The sequence below is a fragment of the Argopecten irradians genome, chromosome 14 (assembly GCF_041381155.1).
Source record: "Argopecten irradians isolate NY chromosome 14, Ai_NY, whole genome shotgun sequence".
Classification (NCBI taxonomy): Eukaryota; Metazoa; Mollusca; class Bivalvia; order Pectinida; family Pectinidae; genus Argopecten; species Argopecten irradians.
The window spans coordinates 11,285,030-11,303,795 of record NC_091147.1 but is presented as its reverse complement, the minus strand read 5'-3'; the positions used below and the strand labels follow the sequence as shown (position 1 = coordinate 11,303,795).

Here is an 18,766-nt window from a genome sequence, read left to right as displayed (position 1 = left end):
ATACTGTATTACATGACGTTGTTCAATACTGTATTACATGACATTGTTTAATACTGTATTACATGACATGGTTTAATACTGTATTACATGACATTGTTCAATACTGTATTACATGACATTGTTTACTACTGTATTACATGACATTGTTTAATACTGTATTACATGACATGGTTTAATACTGTATTACAAGACATTGTTTAATACTGTATTACATGACATTGTTAAATACTGTATAACATGACATTGTTAAATACTGTATTACATGACATTGTTAAATACTGTATTACATGACATGGTTTAATACTGTATTACAAGACATGGTTTAATTCTGTATTACATGACATTGTTTAATACTGTATTACATGACATTGTTTAATACTGTATTACATGACATGGTTTAATACTGTATTACATGACATTGTTTAATACTGCATTTCATGACATTGTTTAATACTGCATTACATGACATGGTTTAATACTGTATTACATGACATTGTTTAATACTGTATTACAAGATGTTGTTTAATACTGTATTAAATGATGTTGTTTAATACTGTATTACAAGATGTTGTTTAATACTGTATTAAACGATGTTGTTTAATACTGTATTACAAGACATTATTTAATACTGCATTACATGACATGGTTTAATACTGTATTACATGACATTTTTTAATACTGTATTACAAGATGTTGTTTAATACTGTATTACATGACATTGTTCAATACTGTATTACATGACATTGTTTAATACTGTATTACATGACGTTATTCAATACTGTATAACATGACATTGTTTAATACTGTATTACATGACATTGTTCAATACTGTATTACATGACATTGTTTAATACTGTATTACATGACGTTGTTCAATACTGTATTACATGACATTGTTTAATACTGTATTACATGACATGGTTTAATACTGTATTACATGACATTGTTCAATACTGTATTACATGACATTGTTTACTACTGTATTACATGACATTGTTTAATACTGTATTACATGACATGGTTTAATACTGTATTACAAGACATTGTTTAATACTGTATTACATGACATTGTTAAATACTGTATAACATGACATTGTTAAATACTGTATTACATGACATTGTTAAATACTGTATTACATGACATGGTTTTAATACTGTATTACAAGACATTGTTTAATACTGTATTACATGACATTGATAAATACTGTATTACATGACATGGTTTAATACTGTATTACATGACATTGTTTAATACTGTATTACATAACATTGTTTAATACTGTATTACATGACATTGTTTAATACTGTATTACATGACATTGTTAAATACTGTATTACATGACATTGTTAAATACTGTATTACATGACATGGTTTAATACTGTATTACAAGACATTGTTTAATACTGTATTACATGACATTGTTAAATACTGTATTACATGACATGGTTTAATACTGTATTACATGACATTGTTTAATACTGTATTACATGACATTGTTGAATACTGTATTACATGACATGGTTTAATACTGTATTACATGACATTGTTTAATACTGTATTACATGACATGGTTTAATACTGTATTACATGACATTGTTTAATACTGTATTACATGACATTGTTTAATACTGTATTACATGACATGGTTTAATACTGTATTACATGACATTGTTTAATACTGTATTACATGACATTTTTTAATACTGTATTACATGACGTTGTTCAATACTGTATTACATGACATTGTTTAATATTACATGACATTGTTTAATACTGTATTACATGACATTGTTTAATACTGTATTACATGACATTGTTTAATACTGTATTACATGACGTTGTTCAATACTGTATTACATGACATTGTTTAATACTGTATTACAAGACATTGTTTAATACTTTATTACAAGACATTGTTTACTACTGTATTACATGACATTGTTTAATACTGTATTACATGACATTGTTTAATACTGTATTACATGACATTGTTTTAAAACTGTATTATAATGTCATTGTTTAATACTGTATTACATGACATTGCTTAATACTGTATTACATGAAATTTTAATTGCATAGAATATTTCGTAGATTGTTGTTGCTATGACACTATAAGAATATATATAAAACACAATGAGATTTGTTCTATACATAACTGCAAATATCAGAAACATCAGAAAAGCTAATCACTAATATTTTAACTCACAAAATCATTTGAAAGGTCAAAATCATGAAAGAAACTACATACTGGTATACAGTATTGAAAATTTTGTAATGCATTGGACAAACACCAGACAGAAATCAAATCTCAGACCAAACAGCTTAAGAAGTAACAGATATAGAAGTCCTACTTACAATGCCAACATGCTTGTACTAAATTAAAATATAAGTCTAGGTATTCAGGAATACTATGCATGAAAGGAAGTTACAGAACTACATGTACTTCACAGAACTCTTCAGCTTTTGCAGGATTATTTCAGCGATTTTGTTGTTGAAGACTATTGGGTATCAGTTTAATGTTGATTTTATGTATATAGGCCTACCGACTACCGTATATCTATTAATTCATAACAGGTTCTTTATGTATATAGGCTTACTAGATATATATCAATAAATTCCTAACAGGTTCTTCAGAGTTTGAAGGTCTAAAATTGTTTGTTAAAATGCTCAGAGAGATTGAACTAAAACATCTTTTTGGCATGAAATAAAATTATAATCTTGGTTGACAGGTTTGCAGGTAAACTTTAAGATCTATAACTAGTAATTTACAAAATGCACAGCAGTGAGCTAACTAGAATAACATTTTGAAGCATATACAACATTAGAACAGAAGTTGTAACTTCCATGAAATCAACCATGATCTCAGTCCCCTCGGACGACATGTTTGGACTCTTCGAATACAAAGACAAGACCATGCAGACCATCACAAAATTTCTGGGGTGTCATGACTGAACAATTACTAGAAATTAAAATCAGTTATATCTTATGTCTAGTCAAATAATATGATACAGTTTAGCTTCATTAGTACGTAAGGCTTATGGAGGTTATCTTCTAACCTCTGTAAAGTCAAACATGTCTACCACCACAGGGACAGAGGACTTTGTGTACTGATTGATTTATGTTGAAATTGGTTGTTTGGGACACTGTATACAGACTTTTCATACTCGGTATACAGAGGTAGTCACTAAGACAAGTTTTACTGTCATCAATAATGATGTGATAAAAGTGTTCAACAACAAGTCTATGACTGTAAGCTCCTCTTCATTGAAACTGCAGTTCATACATTTTTATACATTCTTTCCAGTTAAATACTTTGAATGCAGAAATACTCCACATACATATGGATATCAATGCCCACTATTTTATATATAACTGCTGCTTTTGTTGACAGTTCACTGTAGACAGATCTCAGTCCCATAGAACAGTTCCTTGAGAATTACTAAGTGTACATATAGCATCAATAGTATCCTCACAAAAGCACCTGTTTGATTAACTTCAAGTCTTCCTAATTACAAGGATTGAAAATGCAAAGATGTGAAGTCTTACAAGGTGTTCTTTTATTTGTAAATCAGGAATTCACTATCAATCCCTGTGGTGTCATACACTTATATTAAGTCTCTTCATTTGTAGTGAGATCATGTTTAACCTGTAGACTTACAAACTAAAATGAAACGGGGGTTTCTTTAATTGGCTGTCTGTTTCCATGTAACTCTGAGATTAAACATAATCTAGTAGAACTCTTCATAACATTATAATTTGCTGTAAACAGTATCCAAACCATATTATAAATATATCATATATTTTGACTTCTTTTACAATATACTTTAGTTTGAACATACAGTAAAACTTATCAACCACCTCTGTATAAAGACCACCTGCTTAATATGACCACTTCTTTAGGGTCCAAAATGGTCAATGGGACTAATTCCATACCACATGACAGCTAATAATATACAATTATGGCCCTCTGTGGAGGGATACATCTAGAAAATCCTCGAGAAAATAACTCTTTCCAGGGAGACAATTCTAGATGTATCCCGACACATAGGGACATAATTATTTTATTATACCGAACAATATTAAAAGAAAAAAATCTCTGTTAAAAGAACCCATGAAGATATTTCCCAACAACACCGTTGTTAAATTCGTTGGGATACAAAAAATAAGCAACAGCGTGGCCATTGTTGGTTGACGTTGCAGATGACGTCAACTTCCGGTCACGTGCGGAGCTTCCAAGGGGTTATTTCCCTCGGGGGTTATTTCCCTAGGGTTATTTCCTAGGGTTATTTCCCTCGGGAGTTATTTCCCTCAGGGGTTATTTCCCTGGGGTTATTTCCCTCCCCTTCCAATTCCGGGGAAACATCTAACTTATTCAATGTCATGTGAACAAGTTTAATCCAATCAGAACATTCTAAATGAAAGTGAGGTATAATAATGTTTGTGGTAGTATCTCCAGTAGTGATAAAAAATAACAACACTTTGTCGGGACCATGTCAGGATCATTTCATGCAAGTTTCAGCCTAATCGCACCGGTAGAACTTGAGAAGAAGTTCAAAATGTGTTTTCAAGATGGCGGCTTTGGCGGCCATCTTGGATTTTCGGATCGACCCGAAAAAAATAACAGCACTTTGTCGGGACCATGTCAGGATCATTTCATGCAAGTTTCAGCCAAATCGCACTGGTAGAACTTGAGAAGAAGTTCAAAATGTGTTTTCAAGATGGCGGCTGTGGCGGCCATCTTGGATTTCGGATCGACCCGAAAAGTCATGTTTCGACGAAAAAAGTAACAACACTTTGTCGGGACAATGTCAGGATCATTTCATGTCAGTTTCAGCCTAATTGCACCTGTAGAACTTGAGAAGAAGTTCAAAATGTATTTTCAAGATGGCGGCTGTGGCGGCATCCATCTTGGATTTCGGATCGACCCGAAAAATAACAACACTTTGTCGGGACCATGTCAAGATCATTTCATGCAAGTTTCAGCCTTATCGCACCGGTAGAACTTGAGAAGAAGTTCAAAATGTGCTTTCAAGATGGCGGCTTTGGCGGCCATCTTGGATTTCGGATCGACCCGAAAAATAACAACACTTTGTTGGGACCATGTCAGGATCATTTCATGCAAGTTTCAGCCAAATCGCAATGGTAGAACTTGAGAAGAAGTTCAAAATGTGAAAAGTTAACGCACGGCGCAGGGCGGACGGCGGACGGCGCACGGCGGACGACGACGGACGAAACATGACGACTATAGGTCATCCTGACCCTTCGGGTCAGATGTTTACCCACAGCATAATATGTATACTTGTCAAGTTCAATCAACCACAACATCCATGGTTGTACATCTACTGTCAACAAGTAGATTCATTGAGCAGAATGTACATACTGTTCACACATATATTCCATATCTTCCAGCATCTTCACTGTATGGGATGACAGAAATCCTTGAAGATCTTGACTTCTTTTTATATTAGTCATCTTTTTCCTTAATAAATTTGCTTTGTATGTAAGCAAGAATTCAGGTATATATATATAGAATTTCTAGGTATAATCCATCTAAGGTAATAAATTAATACTTTGATTTGTACCTGATTAGGTGCATAGATAAAACCTCAGGTAAACTCTGGTAATCTAGGGTAGATGATATTTGGTCCTTCTTAAAGGACAAAGATAAAACCTCAGGTAAACTCAGGTAATCCAGGGTAGATGATGTTTGGTCCTTCTTCAAGGACAAAGATAAAACCTCAGGTAAACTTAGGTAATCCAGGGTAATTGATGTTTGGTCCTTCTTCAAGGACAAAGGTAAAATGTCAGGTAAACACAGGTAATTCAAAGTAAATGATGATATTTGATCCCTCTTCATCAGGTATACACTCAGGTAAGATTTCAGGTAAACTCAGGTAATCCAAAGTAAATGATGATATTTGATCCCTCTTCATCAGGTATACACTCAGGTAAGATTTCAGGTAAACTCAGGTAATCTAAAGTAATTGATGATATATATGATCCTTCTTCATCAGGTACACAGGTAAGATTTCAAGTAAACACAGGTAATCTATAGTAAATGATGACATATTTGATCCTTCTTCATCAGGTACACAGGTAAGATTTCAAGTAAACACAGGTAATCTATAGTAAATGATGACATATTTGATCCTTCTTCATCAGGTACACAGGTAAGATTTCAAGTAAACACAGGTAATCTATAGTAAATGATGACATATTTGATCCTTCTTCAACAGGTACACAGATATGATTTCATCAACATCAATGAGCTGGGGTATATCTCACTTTGGTGATGTATTGTCCTTCTTCATTAGCCACAGTTCAGGTATAAGATTCACTCACTACAGTGAAGGTGTTGTGTCATTGTTCACATGCTTCATTAAAGTAGATTTTTCACTAATAGTAACTTAACCCAAATGTATACATGTAGTAGTAAACTGTATGATACAACTTCATCAAATACATATGTCAGAGTTCAGGTATATTTTTGTTTACTTACCTGGTATCTCAAATCCAGATGATGAAGAAATTGCAGTCAGGTATGAAGACAAGAAATCAGGTAAATATTGACTTACCTGGTGACTAATAGCCAGCAGTGATGGTAGGATATTTTGTTTTGCGCAGCATCATATAGGTAACAGATTTCAGTTAAACTTGGACTTACCTGGTAACTCAAATCCAGCATAGGTAATGAAGACATTGTGTGGTCCGGCTTCATCAGGAATGTAAGTCACAGATTTCAGGTAATCTCCACCAACACTACAGTTCACAGTTCGGCCAGAAGGACTGACCACTCGAATGGAACTCTCTAATGAGCCAGCATCGGCCAAGTCAACTGTAACAGACAGAAGTGAAACTTGGTTATAAAGTACATCTGGGCACCAATGTAATAACCTCATCGTAAACTTAGTTTGCTTTACACATATTATAAACAAGGAACCTTGAAGGTGTTGTTGTACCTACCATTAAAGCTGGCCTGTTCCCCGACATCTCCCTGCTGGAAGTTGTTGACTCTGATAGACAGTAGATCAAACACATCCACAAAGAACGGACTGCCCTCGATCTGACGGCCAGCAAACTGTACCTCCACACGATGTCGTCCTGTATCAAACAACATTCACGATTTAAGAATTTCACTGGTACATCAAACATGTTGGAATAGGAACAAGCACATACCTTTCATCTTAAGAAAGAAATATTTAAATTAAATGTGGATATAACCAATTTCATCATGTACATTTGAGGTAAAGGCTACACTAAGGGGAGATAACTATTGAAGATGAGGACCACAAGACACAGCATATTGAATCAGAAGGGAGATAACCAACTGGATAAAGTTGAGTCCACATCTATTGTTTAACAAAGAGAGTCAATATCTAAACAAAGGGAGACAACCTCACAAATTTCATATCATTTAACAAAGGGTGATAACTTACCAGGTGTAGTTGGAGTCCACTCTACACGGAAGTTGCCTCCAGACTGTGATACAAGTCGGGCCGGTATACCAATACCATTGGGGGCTGTAACATGTCAATATATATCATTAACTACAACTTCTCATAATAGGTAACCTACGTTCTCCTCCAGGGGAATGTCAACTACACTCCTCATACTCAGATCTGTCTACTGTTAACGTTACAATATTTTACTGTTATACACTTAGGTTACAAATGTCACATACTTTGTTATTATAGAATATGTATTGAGTACACAATAACAGAAACACAAAGGTTATTGGATATTGTTAGGACTAAAATATATACAAGGTGTATTAATATTTCTTTATAGACATCAAAATCAAATCATTTCATGTTCATAAAACTAATAGAAGACAAATCAGAAAACAATACAAATAGATGTAAAACAATGGTGAGATTTAAATCTTTATTGTCTGGTAGGGTACAGAGGTTGTAGGGACCTATGATCTGGATCTGTAGATTCTGCGAGTCGATGTCGCCACCGTAGGTCTCGAGGACAAACCATTGTCGCTGGTCGATCTGAAGGTGTCGCGTGTGGACGTTTATAGACAAAGGTTTAGTGACAGCTGACGTGACGACTGTCTCCTCAATCCTTGTAACATTCCTCTCCATACCTTCTACATGGATTGTAAATGGTGAACCTATATATAACCAAGAAAAAAACAAATAAATTAATCCTCAAATTAGATCTCTTAGCTTTGTCTTTACAGTCCTACACAATTTATAAACAGATCCATAAACATTTCCAAACAGTGTCCAACTGCCTTATTTCACAGTTTCCATTCAGCCATCATATCTTATGATCTATTTTCTAATTTATGCAATTATCCTGTGTTAGAGTTTCATAAACATTAACTTTAAGGAATTCCTCAACTTACAATTTTCCACAGGAAAGTATTACAGAAGTTAAGAAATGTGCTGTTACTTAAGATGTGTGTTCATGAACTTTTTTAATGCTTTCTATGGAGAATTATAAGTTAAGGAATAATTTATGGAGCATTGATAAAGGTGGGCTCTGTTAGAGTTTGTTTGGGGTTATTTTTATCTGTGTACATTACCTGGAACATGTTGGTCATTAAATGTGATGGTGACCAGGTGTCTTTTTCCGAACCTTGGAGTAAAGGTTGTCGTCAATTGTCCTTCTTTCCTTCTCTCCACAAAACTGGGAATTGTCTCCCCTTCACATTCAACAACGACCTCTAAACGACCTTCCCCAGCCTCATCTACTAAAACTGTTAGGAAAGAACCAAATAGAATATCTTCTTTGTTTCTAAATCTTCTTCATTTCAATTTTTTTGAATTTCTTATGTTATATATAAAGTAGGAGGCAATACAGTCTTACCAGTGACAAGAACATGTCCATAATAATGTTGTCAGGTCTGTATCTTAATTAATCAATTCAAATATAAACACAGTCAAGAAACCAAAAAAACATAGCCAAAATGTCCTTTATAGACAGATTTCCTTTATACTGAAGTTGATTATATAATAAATTGAATCAAATCTGATTGATGAAACTGACCTTTATATAGAGATCTATTATGTAGAGGTGTTCTTTATCTTAGGTTTTTGGCCACAAGAACAAAGGTTTATATATAAGACGTGTCATCAAACTTTTACTAAGTACTGCCATTTATTTATGATTTACCTCACAGAAAATAAAAGATTACTAAAACATGTAAATAATGTTGTAAAAGTAACAGGTATGTAAAATTACAAGATGAACAGGATATATTTCATCATGAAACTTACACGTCAACTCATACAGTTCTCCGACCTCTGCTCTACCGAGCTGTGTTAACAGCTTCACTTTGTTGGGGTCAAACACCTTAACGACGCTGGGGAATCCTGGGATTAGTGATCCCGCGAAGTAAACCTCCACCAGGTGGCTCCCTATCTCCGTTGGTTTCCATTCCACACAGTATGCCCCTGGTCTCATCTCTCGGATCTTTGCAGACAACTTACTCCCACTGGGTGCTGTAGGACGAATAGATTTCATTGATTAATAAGATTTTAGTACAGAAATAATGAAAACAATTATGCGGATGTGCCATCACATTTCACTTTTAATACAAAAAATGTCTTTTCTTTTTTGTTAAAAAATAAGTACTGACAGAGCCCTTTGTACTAAGGTTTCTGTGCAACTTATTATTTGGATTAGAGTAAAATTTATCTTTTTTTGTTATAAACAGCTAAATGTAATGTGAATATCTCATTTACCAAGGGTAATCATCTCAAGAGTTTTATATTTTTGCAATTTAGAAAACGTCTAAATAAATGATAATGTGTAATAACATTTCACTTCTGATTTTATTTCAATGATAAATGAAATTTGTGAATGGTGTGATTAAACTTACCACACTAGACAGCGACATGCGACTATAATCTACTGCCCTTGTCCATACACCAGCATTCTATAACTGCAAGCAAGTACTGCTGGCTACTGATACAGCACTGATCTACTAAGTCCCAAAGCCGATAATTCCATTGTACATCTGAACTTATGCTTTCTCCAAGCCAGGGAGCATCTACTCTAGTCATACAAGCATTTCTAACCAAGTACGTTTTTTTTTCAAGCTGATAAAAGCTCAATTTACCCCATGCTCTCACACCGTCCTGAAAATTTGTTTTATTAATTAGTATGATGATTCAAAGTTAGTAAGTCAAAATCCATGCTACATGCAATTTCTTGTTTTCAAGGGGAACCATAAGAAAATCTGAGGTTAGTTAAACGTCTTCAGATTATTTGAAGACATGGTCAAGGTCATAAGCCATGGTCAAGGTCATAAGGCAGATCAAGGACATCAGGCAAATGGATGACAGCACTTTGGTGGATAAGCTTTATTGAATGAGAGGAAAAATCACTTGGTTAGGGAAATAGGATTCATGAATTAAAGGATATTAAGCTATCAAATAAACAAAGCATTGCCTGGGTGATCTAGCTATACTGAAATATACTGCAAAGATTTTTTTACATGTATGATAGATGTATTGATAATTAAGACAACTCAAGAGGGCTTTTTATTTTGTAAAATGGGGAAGTTGATATCTCTTTAATCAACATTTGATTAAGTGTAATGACAGTTTTACTAAGTAAGAAACATATCATTAACATAATAAGTTAGGTCTAATGGATTTTTTAAGTCATCCTAAATAACTCATGATAGTAAGTATTTTTTTTTATTGTCAATCTGTTTCTGTTGTTCCACAGAATCTGAACAATATCTTCATATTCTGGAAAAATGAGGTCCATTCATAACTGTTAAAATAGTTTGCCCTTCTCTTTTATCGTTGTTTTTAATAGTCAACATGCAATAATCATTATCGTTGTACAAAGATTTAATCATGCACATTAAAATGAAAATAATTTAAAATAGAAAACAAGGCATATCATGCAAAATAATTTTTTTATTGATAACATTTTCAGATTGATAAATTAAATTATTTCCATGTTTATAAATGAAGTCCCTGACTCAGACATGCAGGCTTACCATGTCATCTTCAGTAATACAGGACAAACATCAAGCATATTCTTCAGTCAACATCACAAATTCACTTCCAAAAATTCGAAACTTCACCATAACATTCCTGCATGCTTAGGGTACATGTAACAGAGCACATCCTTTCATATGAATATAATCAGGGCCTATGTCTTACTAGTCTGACATTCCACCAATACGTGGGTTTCCAGATCCTAAAACAACCTGGGTGAAGTATAAATTACTGTTGATTAGTCCCATCTTCTGGTGGGTATGACATCACAAAATTCACTTCAAATGATGATGTCATAATCACCAGAAGGTTGGACTAATTGACGTTAAATTGTACCCACATCATTTTGGGATCTCGAAAAACCAGCGTATTAAGCTGAATAGAAGTTCGTTCCAGCTGTGACTGGCATATTGTGACTGGTATTCACCAGGGTTACATATACTGTCCATCATCCGTTTGCTGGACAAGGTAATATACTCAGGTAAGATGCATTGGTATCCTTCTCGTTAACTTGATGTACAGGAGATTGCATTTCATTCATTTTTTTACACAATTCATGCAACATTCTATCAGGAACATATTCTGCATTCACAAGTCAGCTAAAATGATGAACACTAGGATCATTGAAGGAGACAGTAAGTTTGGTCACACAGTTGAGGTACCTATGATTTCTGTACTAAATTGATCCACCATGTCTGCCGTGCCCTTGAATGTTATGCCTGCCAGGGTCCGAACCTGTACAAACTCTTGTCTCTCAAACTCAGCCAACATCTCCTCCATTTCATCCACATACTCAACCCAGAACGGACTTCCTAGCACCAGGCAAATTCAAAAATAAAGAATATTTCATTAAAATCATCTAAATGAGATTTTTTCAGGGAAGCATGTGATGCTATGGAAAGCATATAATCATTCTCTCTGGCATAATGACATTCCCTTATGTTTGTCTCTTTGATATTTTTGATAGCAGTTTTCGCATCAGGAATTCTCCATCCATGTTTTAAACAAGAAGTGTATTACTACTATCAGACTAGGGTATAAGTGATCACTTGACCTAGTTCACACGGTAGGGATACAGTATTCACTCATTTTCAGGAGTGGACATTTGTAAATAGTATTGCAGACTCATAATTTAGCTGGTAAAATGACACTTTCAAACTTGAAAATAAGATAATCTTTCATTCAAACACTAAAACATTTCCACCTTATATGTCTAAATGGTCAGTAACTATACCTTTGACCAGTTCATCGTTGAGAGTCATGTGGACTCTATGTCGGTATGGCTCCGTCCCTGTGAAGCTGACCTCGTAGAAACCATCGTCGTGCGAGATCAGTTTGTGGGGTATAGTTTTACCCTCACATAAAATCACAACCTCCAAGATACCATCACCAGCTTCGGTAGCATCAACTGTAAGGTCAAAAGTCAAACTCATTAATGTTGGCAGTCATCTAAATGCTTATTTCAATGTCAAAGTGCAAGATTTAATGAGTAAATACATTATATTTTCAATATCAGTTTTAGTATTATCAACAACATGTGGAACAGGTACTATATTAGGAATACTGAAATTCCAGAACTTACCTTGAAATGAACAAGGATTTCCTGTGTAACATTTCTTTGGGATGTCAATGGCCTTGACACTCCTGGGGTCAAAGACCTTGACCTTGTATGGACTATTACCTAAATGATGATATCCTACCTTGATATCAATCAGGTGCTCCCCTGAAACAAAAGTTAGAGGATTAATTAAGTTGATTAGATATCTGTCACTTGTCTACACTATTGTATTGTTACTGTATAACCCCTACATTGGAGTAACGCGATTGTAATCATTAAAAGATCAGACGATTCATTATTAAGCGTTAGGTATTGTTTATACAGTTACCATACCATCAAATTAAAGTTATCAACAGGTTTAGATGGAAATTTCAGACTGGGACATCAATGGCCTTGACACTCCTAGGATCACAGACCTTGACCTTGTAAGGTCATTGGAATGATCGCCAGGTCAGAAACTTTGAACAGCAATTCATGAATGTTATATGGTAAGAATGATCATGTTCAAACTAACATTGACTGAAAAGATAGAATACAATGTTTCAATACATTTCCTAGCTATATTTAACCTTGAAATATTAACAAATTATAAAATATTAATTTCCAAAGATTTCAATACTCAGCTGTTACTACCTGCTATCTTTGGTGTATATATAACTGTGTATTGGTCACCATCCTCCATAACCTTGACCGGGACCTTCATTCCAGATACAGCTAGAAAACATATTACCTCAACATCAAGCATTTCTATTACTATACATAAATATATATATATTTTGTCCAAATGTGATCCAAAGTCTTGTCCAATTAATTGCTTATCATGCTTATCATGTGATAAGAGATATGAAATAATACAAATGTTATCAATAGTATTTCATGTTTCTGTACTTAACTATGTTAGATAAAAATGTTGTGATTTCAAGTTAAAATGACATGTAAAACTTTTGCAGTTATGGATATGGCTTTCATGGTATACATAATTTAATAATTTCTCAATAAGCAGATAAGAATTTTCAGATCACAAAAAAAAACAGTTATAAATATGGTATGACAGAAGTCTTACCTGTTGTCAGCAACCATTTAGTCTGCATGCCAAATATTTCCGTATGCCACATTATCATACAAATTGTATGAGCATTCATCTACCACAGTCAGCATTCTATCTTCGTTCAAAATATGTCCACGTACCACATACATGTATATCACAGCATTTTACTGATATAGTATTCAATCATTAAATCAAGGCATTCGTTTGATAGATCATGCATTTCATATCTCTAATATCAAGGTAGATATAAATAACTTTGATCATGCTTTGGGGTTATGGGAACTCTGAACAAAGGGAGATCATCCTGGAGATGGAGCCCGGCAGACAAATGATTAAGTAAATTGGTATTAGGGAGAGGGGTACAAAAAAAAGTAAATAGACCAAAAATAACTGTTTTCTGGGCCATGAAAACATGCATGAAATGGTTCATTTTAGGCAATGAAAATAAGTTTTTATTACGAGTATCACATGCAAACACATTTCTGTTGTCGTGCGTTATGTAAGTTAGTCTGATAAGTACAATGACCACAGCGTGATGGATAAAACATGCATTTTATTGGTTAGAGACATACATTGTGTTAATCATTGGAAATACAACAGATCATTCCCCCACACTCTCATTCAACATAAGTCATGTTTACAACATCTCAATGATTGTAATAGACTGTTTTCTGCATCAATTCATACACATAACAAGATACGCTCAATAAATTTTATGCCAAATTCAAATTTACATTCAGAAACGGAACTATTTTTTTTCTATAAATATGTCCATATATATCCTTAATTTCTATGTATCTAATTCAAAATAACAATTTTGTTGTTAATACATTCAAATTTAATTTTTTGTTTGAATGATGAAGAAAAAAATTGATTAAAGACCCAAATCAATTTAGTGACAAATTAATATAAACTCATTGTACTTGCTTCCTAATCCAAACTATCATTCAATAAATAGTTTTTAAACTGTATTAATTCTGAACAAATTTTGGTGACATAAAAACTCATAACAAACAAATCAGACTCCATGCCAGTATTTAACACACACATATACCCTCGGTAAAACTTACAGCTGACTTCCACCTCCGGTGTCACATCGTCCGAATCACACTGGATGTTAAAGTCAGTAGATCTGTTAGCAGGAATGACATTGTCCATTCCTGTCAAGGTCACGCCAGCACCGTCGTACGCCAGGCAGGAGAACGGAGAACCTAGAATAGAATCAAAGTGTATCAGAAAATTAAAACACATGTTTTATCATATATATTTTTACATAATTTTTTAAAACATTTATTTTTCTTCCAAATTTGAATAATTCAATTTTGCTTGTTACGAGCATTTTCATCGGCTTAAAAATTTATTTCATCAGCCCATAAAGGAAAAAATGGCGTCGCCGTTTGTGATGTTGCTTCTGATAGGCCGTTTGTGATGTTGCTTCTGATAGGCTGAGATAACGGCGTAATGATTTCATAGACAAAAGAGTGCCAAAATGAATTTTGAGTATTGAAGAGATTATCTTTAGTAAAATTGAATTATAAGGATTAATTTGAATAAATTGTTTATGTTATGGAGATATAACACAAAAATCTGAGTGTACTCTCATCATAAATCGCTTCACAGTTTATTTAGAGTATGTTTATACTCAAATTTTTGTGTTATATCTCCATAACATCAAACATCTATTGACTAGTCAATCCGTAAATAAATATTTGAGCTGATCTTTCAGTGAATATCTAGTAAATAAATTGCTTTCTGTGCCACATTCCAAGCCAATGTCATCTCAACCAGGCAGTAGGATAAATGTTAAAGATGGATGTCCATATATATCTACACTCAATTTACATTCTCCTCTATCATATTAAATTGTTTGCAATATTTCTGTGTTGATACCAAATATTTAAAGTAACATGCAGAGTAAGTAATTAACTATGCTAAGATATCATTATGTAATTATTTTGAGGTAGAAATATTTCTAAGATAGGGTTTTATTAACTTGCTTTGAGTACTGTATAGCTGGCTATTTTTGCAGGACATTGTTATGATTGTAAAAATTTAATCTGCGAATTATGATAAATGATTGAATTGTGTTCATCCTAAAAGTCAGATTATGAAAATTTAAAACCGATGAAATAAAATTTTCTTGCTTTTACTTGAAATCACATCAATAACTGTCCTCAAGCCTACCTGGCAGAGATTCGCTGTTGAAGTTGATATCGACGTATTGTTTGCCGGCACTTGTGGGTGTGAATGCGATGCGGTATACACTGGGACGCTCTAGTTCTACTGTGTTGGGTAGGTTACCATTGTTTACCATGATCTCCAGCTGTCCTTCTCCGGCACGTGAGACGTCAACTGGAACAAAAAAAACGGAATGTTATTAGCACTAGAAAGATAATTTTGATTAGAAACTTGTATATGCCATTCCAAGAAGATATTTTACATTCAACTTCTAATTCATCTGGTCCTGATTTCTCAAAACAAACTCTAATAAAAAGCTTACCAAAGTGATCAATGTTTATCATATCAGTAAAGGAGAAAAATCTTAGTTTTGACTTAAATTAGCTGTACTATTTCACAGAGACAGATATCATACTATTATCTTCTTAATAACATAAATCACTATCACTCATGTTTCAAATTATTTTATTTTTTTTTCAAAATAAAGACATTATGTACAAGCCACAACAGTTTGCTTTTTATGAAATATTATCAATCACAGAAACAGAAATATTATACAAAGAAACAGTATAAATGGAGAGAAACATACTTGTGAAATCAAACGACGATCCGACTAGTCCATTTCTGAGTGGTGTGATGACGATAGCAGACGTATCGTAAGCCTTGGCTGTGAATGGACTGCCATCAACCTCATTACCCATATACTTCAGGTCAATACGGTGGTCACCTGGCAACAGAAGGAAGCTTTGTCAAGCTGCTTCATACAGTTTTAAACCTTATTATAAGTCTATATTCTAAAAATCTTAAAAAAAATTAACTTATTCAACCATTTGGCTTTACCGTTTGGTGCTGAAAATTAAGTAGCACTTAACGATCGAAATATAGAAAAGTTGGCAAATTACTAAATGTTCTGTTTTTCAACTTTGTATAAATAATTCTTTATTTCAAAATAGACAAAAAAAAAGAGAAGAACATTATAATTATTCAACGATTAGCAGCAGTAGACTCAAGATCAAGGTATCCATTGTAAAGTCTTCAACTCTCAGCAGTTACAGTTACAGACCACCAAAGGGACATAGGAAAATAATGATTAAGTAGACCGAGTCAAATGTCAACATGTCAAAACTTTATTTGAGATTTTAAGAAGATGGTCTTATCAATAAGTTATAGAGGTGGTTACTAGCTTAGGTATGTTTCATTGTACTTTTGATTTATCATCTCTAAACTTACCAACTTCCTCTGGGACGTATTCGATGGTCTGTTTACCAGAGTCCTGTACAATGTTAAAAGGCACAGTACCCCCACTAGGAGCTAGAACAGAAATATAATTAACACACCATTAAATCTGAACTGGACAAGAAGCTAAAGTGTGTATCATTTTCAACTTAATAATTTTACAAAAAAAAGGAAAATATAAAAACAAACATCCATATATATATATAATATTATATAAAAGCCCTCTCTTACCAAATCACACCCTTCACAACATACACAACATTCAACATTTTATGATTTTGAACAAATATTTGTTCTTGAATAAGTTTTTATAAGTAAAAAATCATGTTACTAATCAATAAATATCTGTATTGTTTTCGAATGAAAATTAATACCGCCTAATTAATTGATAATACATGGGTTCTTCATTCTACATGGAGTAAATATAAACAAATGGGGGCTAACTGTAGGCTAAAGCTAGCAGCAAGTCACATGGGCATTTGTACTAATTTAAGGAACTAAACACAACATATACTGTGAAGAATACTTAGACTATGGGATTTTTTATTGTACACTACACCTGGAAACAGAAAGTATGGCAATTGAAGATGACTAAATGGAATTGGACTATACTATTACTGATAATAATTCTAACGTTGCTGTCAAGGTAATAATTTGTACTAGACTCAGACTAAGGATACTGGACTTTACTCAGACTATACTCAGACTAAGGATAATGGACTTTACTCAGACTAAAGGTTTTACATACATACAAACATGACAGGAATAAACATACAAAAGCACTGAAGGACAGTAAGTATGGAAATGAACAGAAAACACAGTAAAACTACAATGTTTGGTATAAACGTTTATTAGGTTATATATCTGTACATTACATAGAACATAAAAAGAAAATGTGCTCAAATACTACAAGATGCATGCAAATGAACGTGGAATAAATAATTATTCTGGAAAATAATCAGAGATCATCCTCCGACAGTGAAACGGAAACCTGCAATAAATTTCACCAATCAGATCATCATCTTCATCAAAATGTACGAATGTGACAAAATCTTATCTAACTTGAAGCTTTTCATTTTAAATTTACATTCAGAAACAAAAGACATTTCAAGTAAACAAAGATGAATGTATCTGATAACAGATAAGCATGTATCTTGTTATGAATCTAAAGTTTGAATTTTCCCCTTTTTTTCATATTTCATAAATGAGTATCATTTTGTTTTTCCTTTTTGCATTTTATATGAAAGTAAAATCTTGATAATCTAAATCAACATCTTATTCTATCAAATAATCAAAAGCAAAGATGTACAATAGATATGAGAACTGAATATTGGTGGCGAAGAGAGTAAGAACATTAAGCTTCCGTCAGTAGTTGGTTGTTAGTACTGCTAAAGACATTGAGACACAATGGGTTATCTTTGTAGTAACTACAGTCTGAAAGCATGGAGCTGGACAGTAAACTAAAGCCTCAAGGAGAAATAGAAACACCTTCTCTAAATACTGATAGGAATTAGTAATTAAAGACTGATCAACAGCTTAAAACATAATGATCAATGTTTCCTAACAATACCAAAAATCTTTACATAAGTAGCATCGCTGTTGATTTTAAATAATCCCTTCTAACCAAATTCTCTGTAGACCTGCCACTAGTTCCACACATAATGTAATGTATTTAGTAGGAGATTTGAATGTTCTTCTAAGGATCAATTCAAGGATGATTCGAAGCAATAATATTTGAATGAAATGAATCAAGACAATTCCACACGAATTTAAGT

General features: G+C 33.4%; 1 protein-coding gene across 5 annotated transcripts in view; it reads right to left on the bottom strand.

Annotated features, from left to right (window-relative positions):
• Window positions 1-18,766, bottom strand: part of LOC138306839 (filamin-B-like) — a 68,477-nt gene that overhangs the window by 22,445 nt on the left and 27,266 nt on the right. For 3 of the 5 annotated variants that reach the window (XM_069247333.1, XM_069247334.1, XM_069247335.1), the window contains 10 exons: window positions 16,986-17,066; window positions 16,345-16,482; window positions 15,762-15,929; window positions 14,648-14,788; window positions 9,232-9,456; window positions 8,538-8,711; window positions 7,920-8,120; window positions 7,438-7,521; window positions 6,965-7,102; window positions 6,666-6,836 (listed from right to left, as the gene is read on the bottom strand). In XM_069247333.1, the coding sequence (XP_069103434.1) occupies window positions 6,666-6,836; window positions 6,965-7,102; window positions 7,438-7,521; window positions 7,920-8,120; window positions 8,538-8,711; window positions 9,232-9,456; window positions 14,648-14,788; window positions 15,762-15,929; window positions 16,345-16,482; window positions 16,986-17,066 (1,521 nt within the window). The remainder of the gene's footprint in view (window positions 1-6,665; window positions 6,837-6,964; window positions 7,103-7,437; window positions 7,522-7,919; window positions 8,121-8,537; window positions 8,712-9,231; window positions 9,457-14,647; window positions 14,789-15,761; window positions 15,930-16,344; window positions 16,483-16,985; window positions 17,067-18,766) is intronic. The other 2 variants (XM_069247336.1, XM_069247337.1) reach the window with 1 other exon arrangement.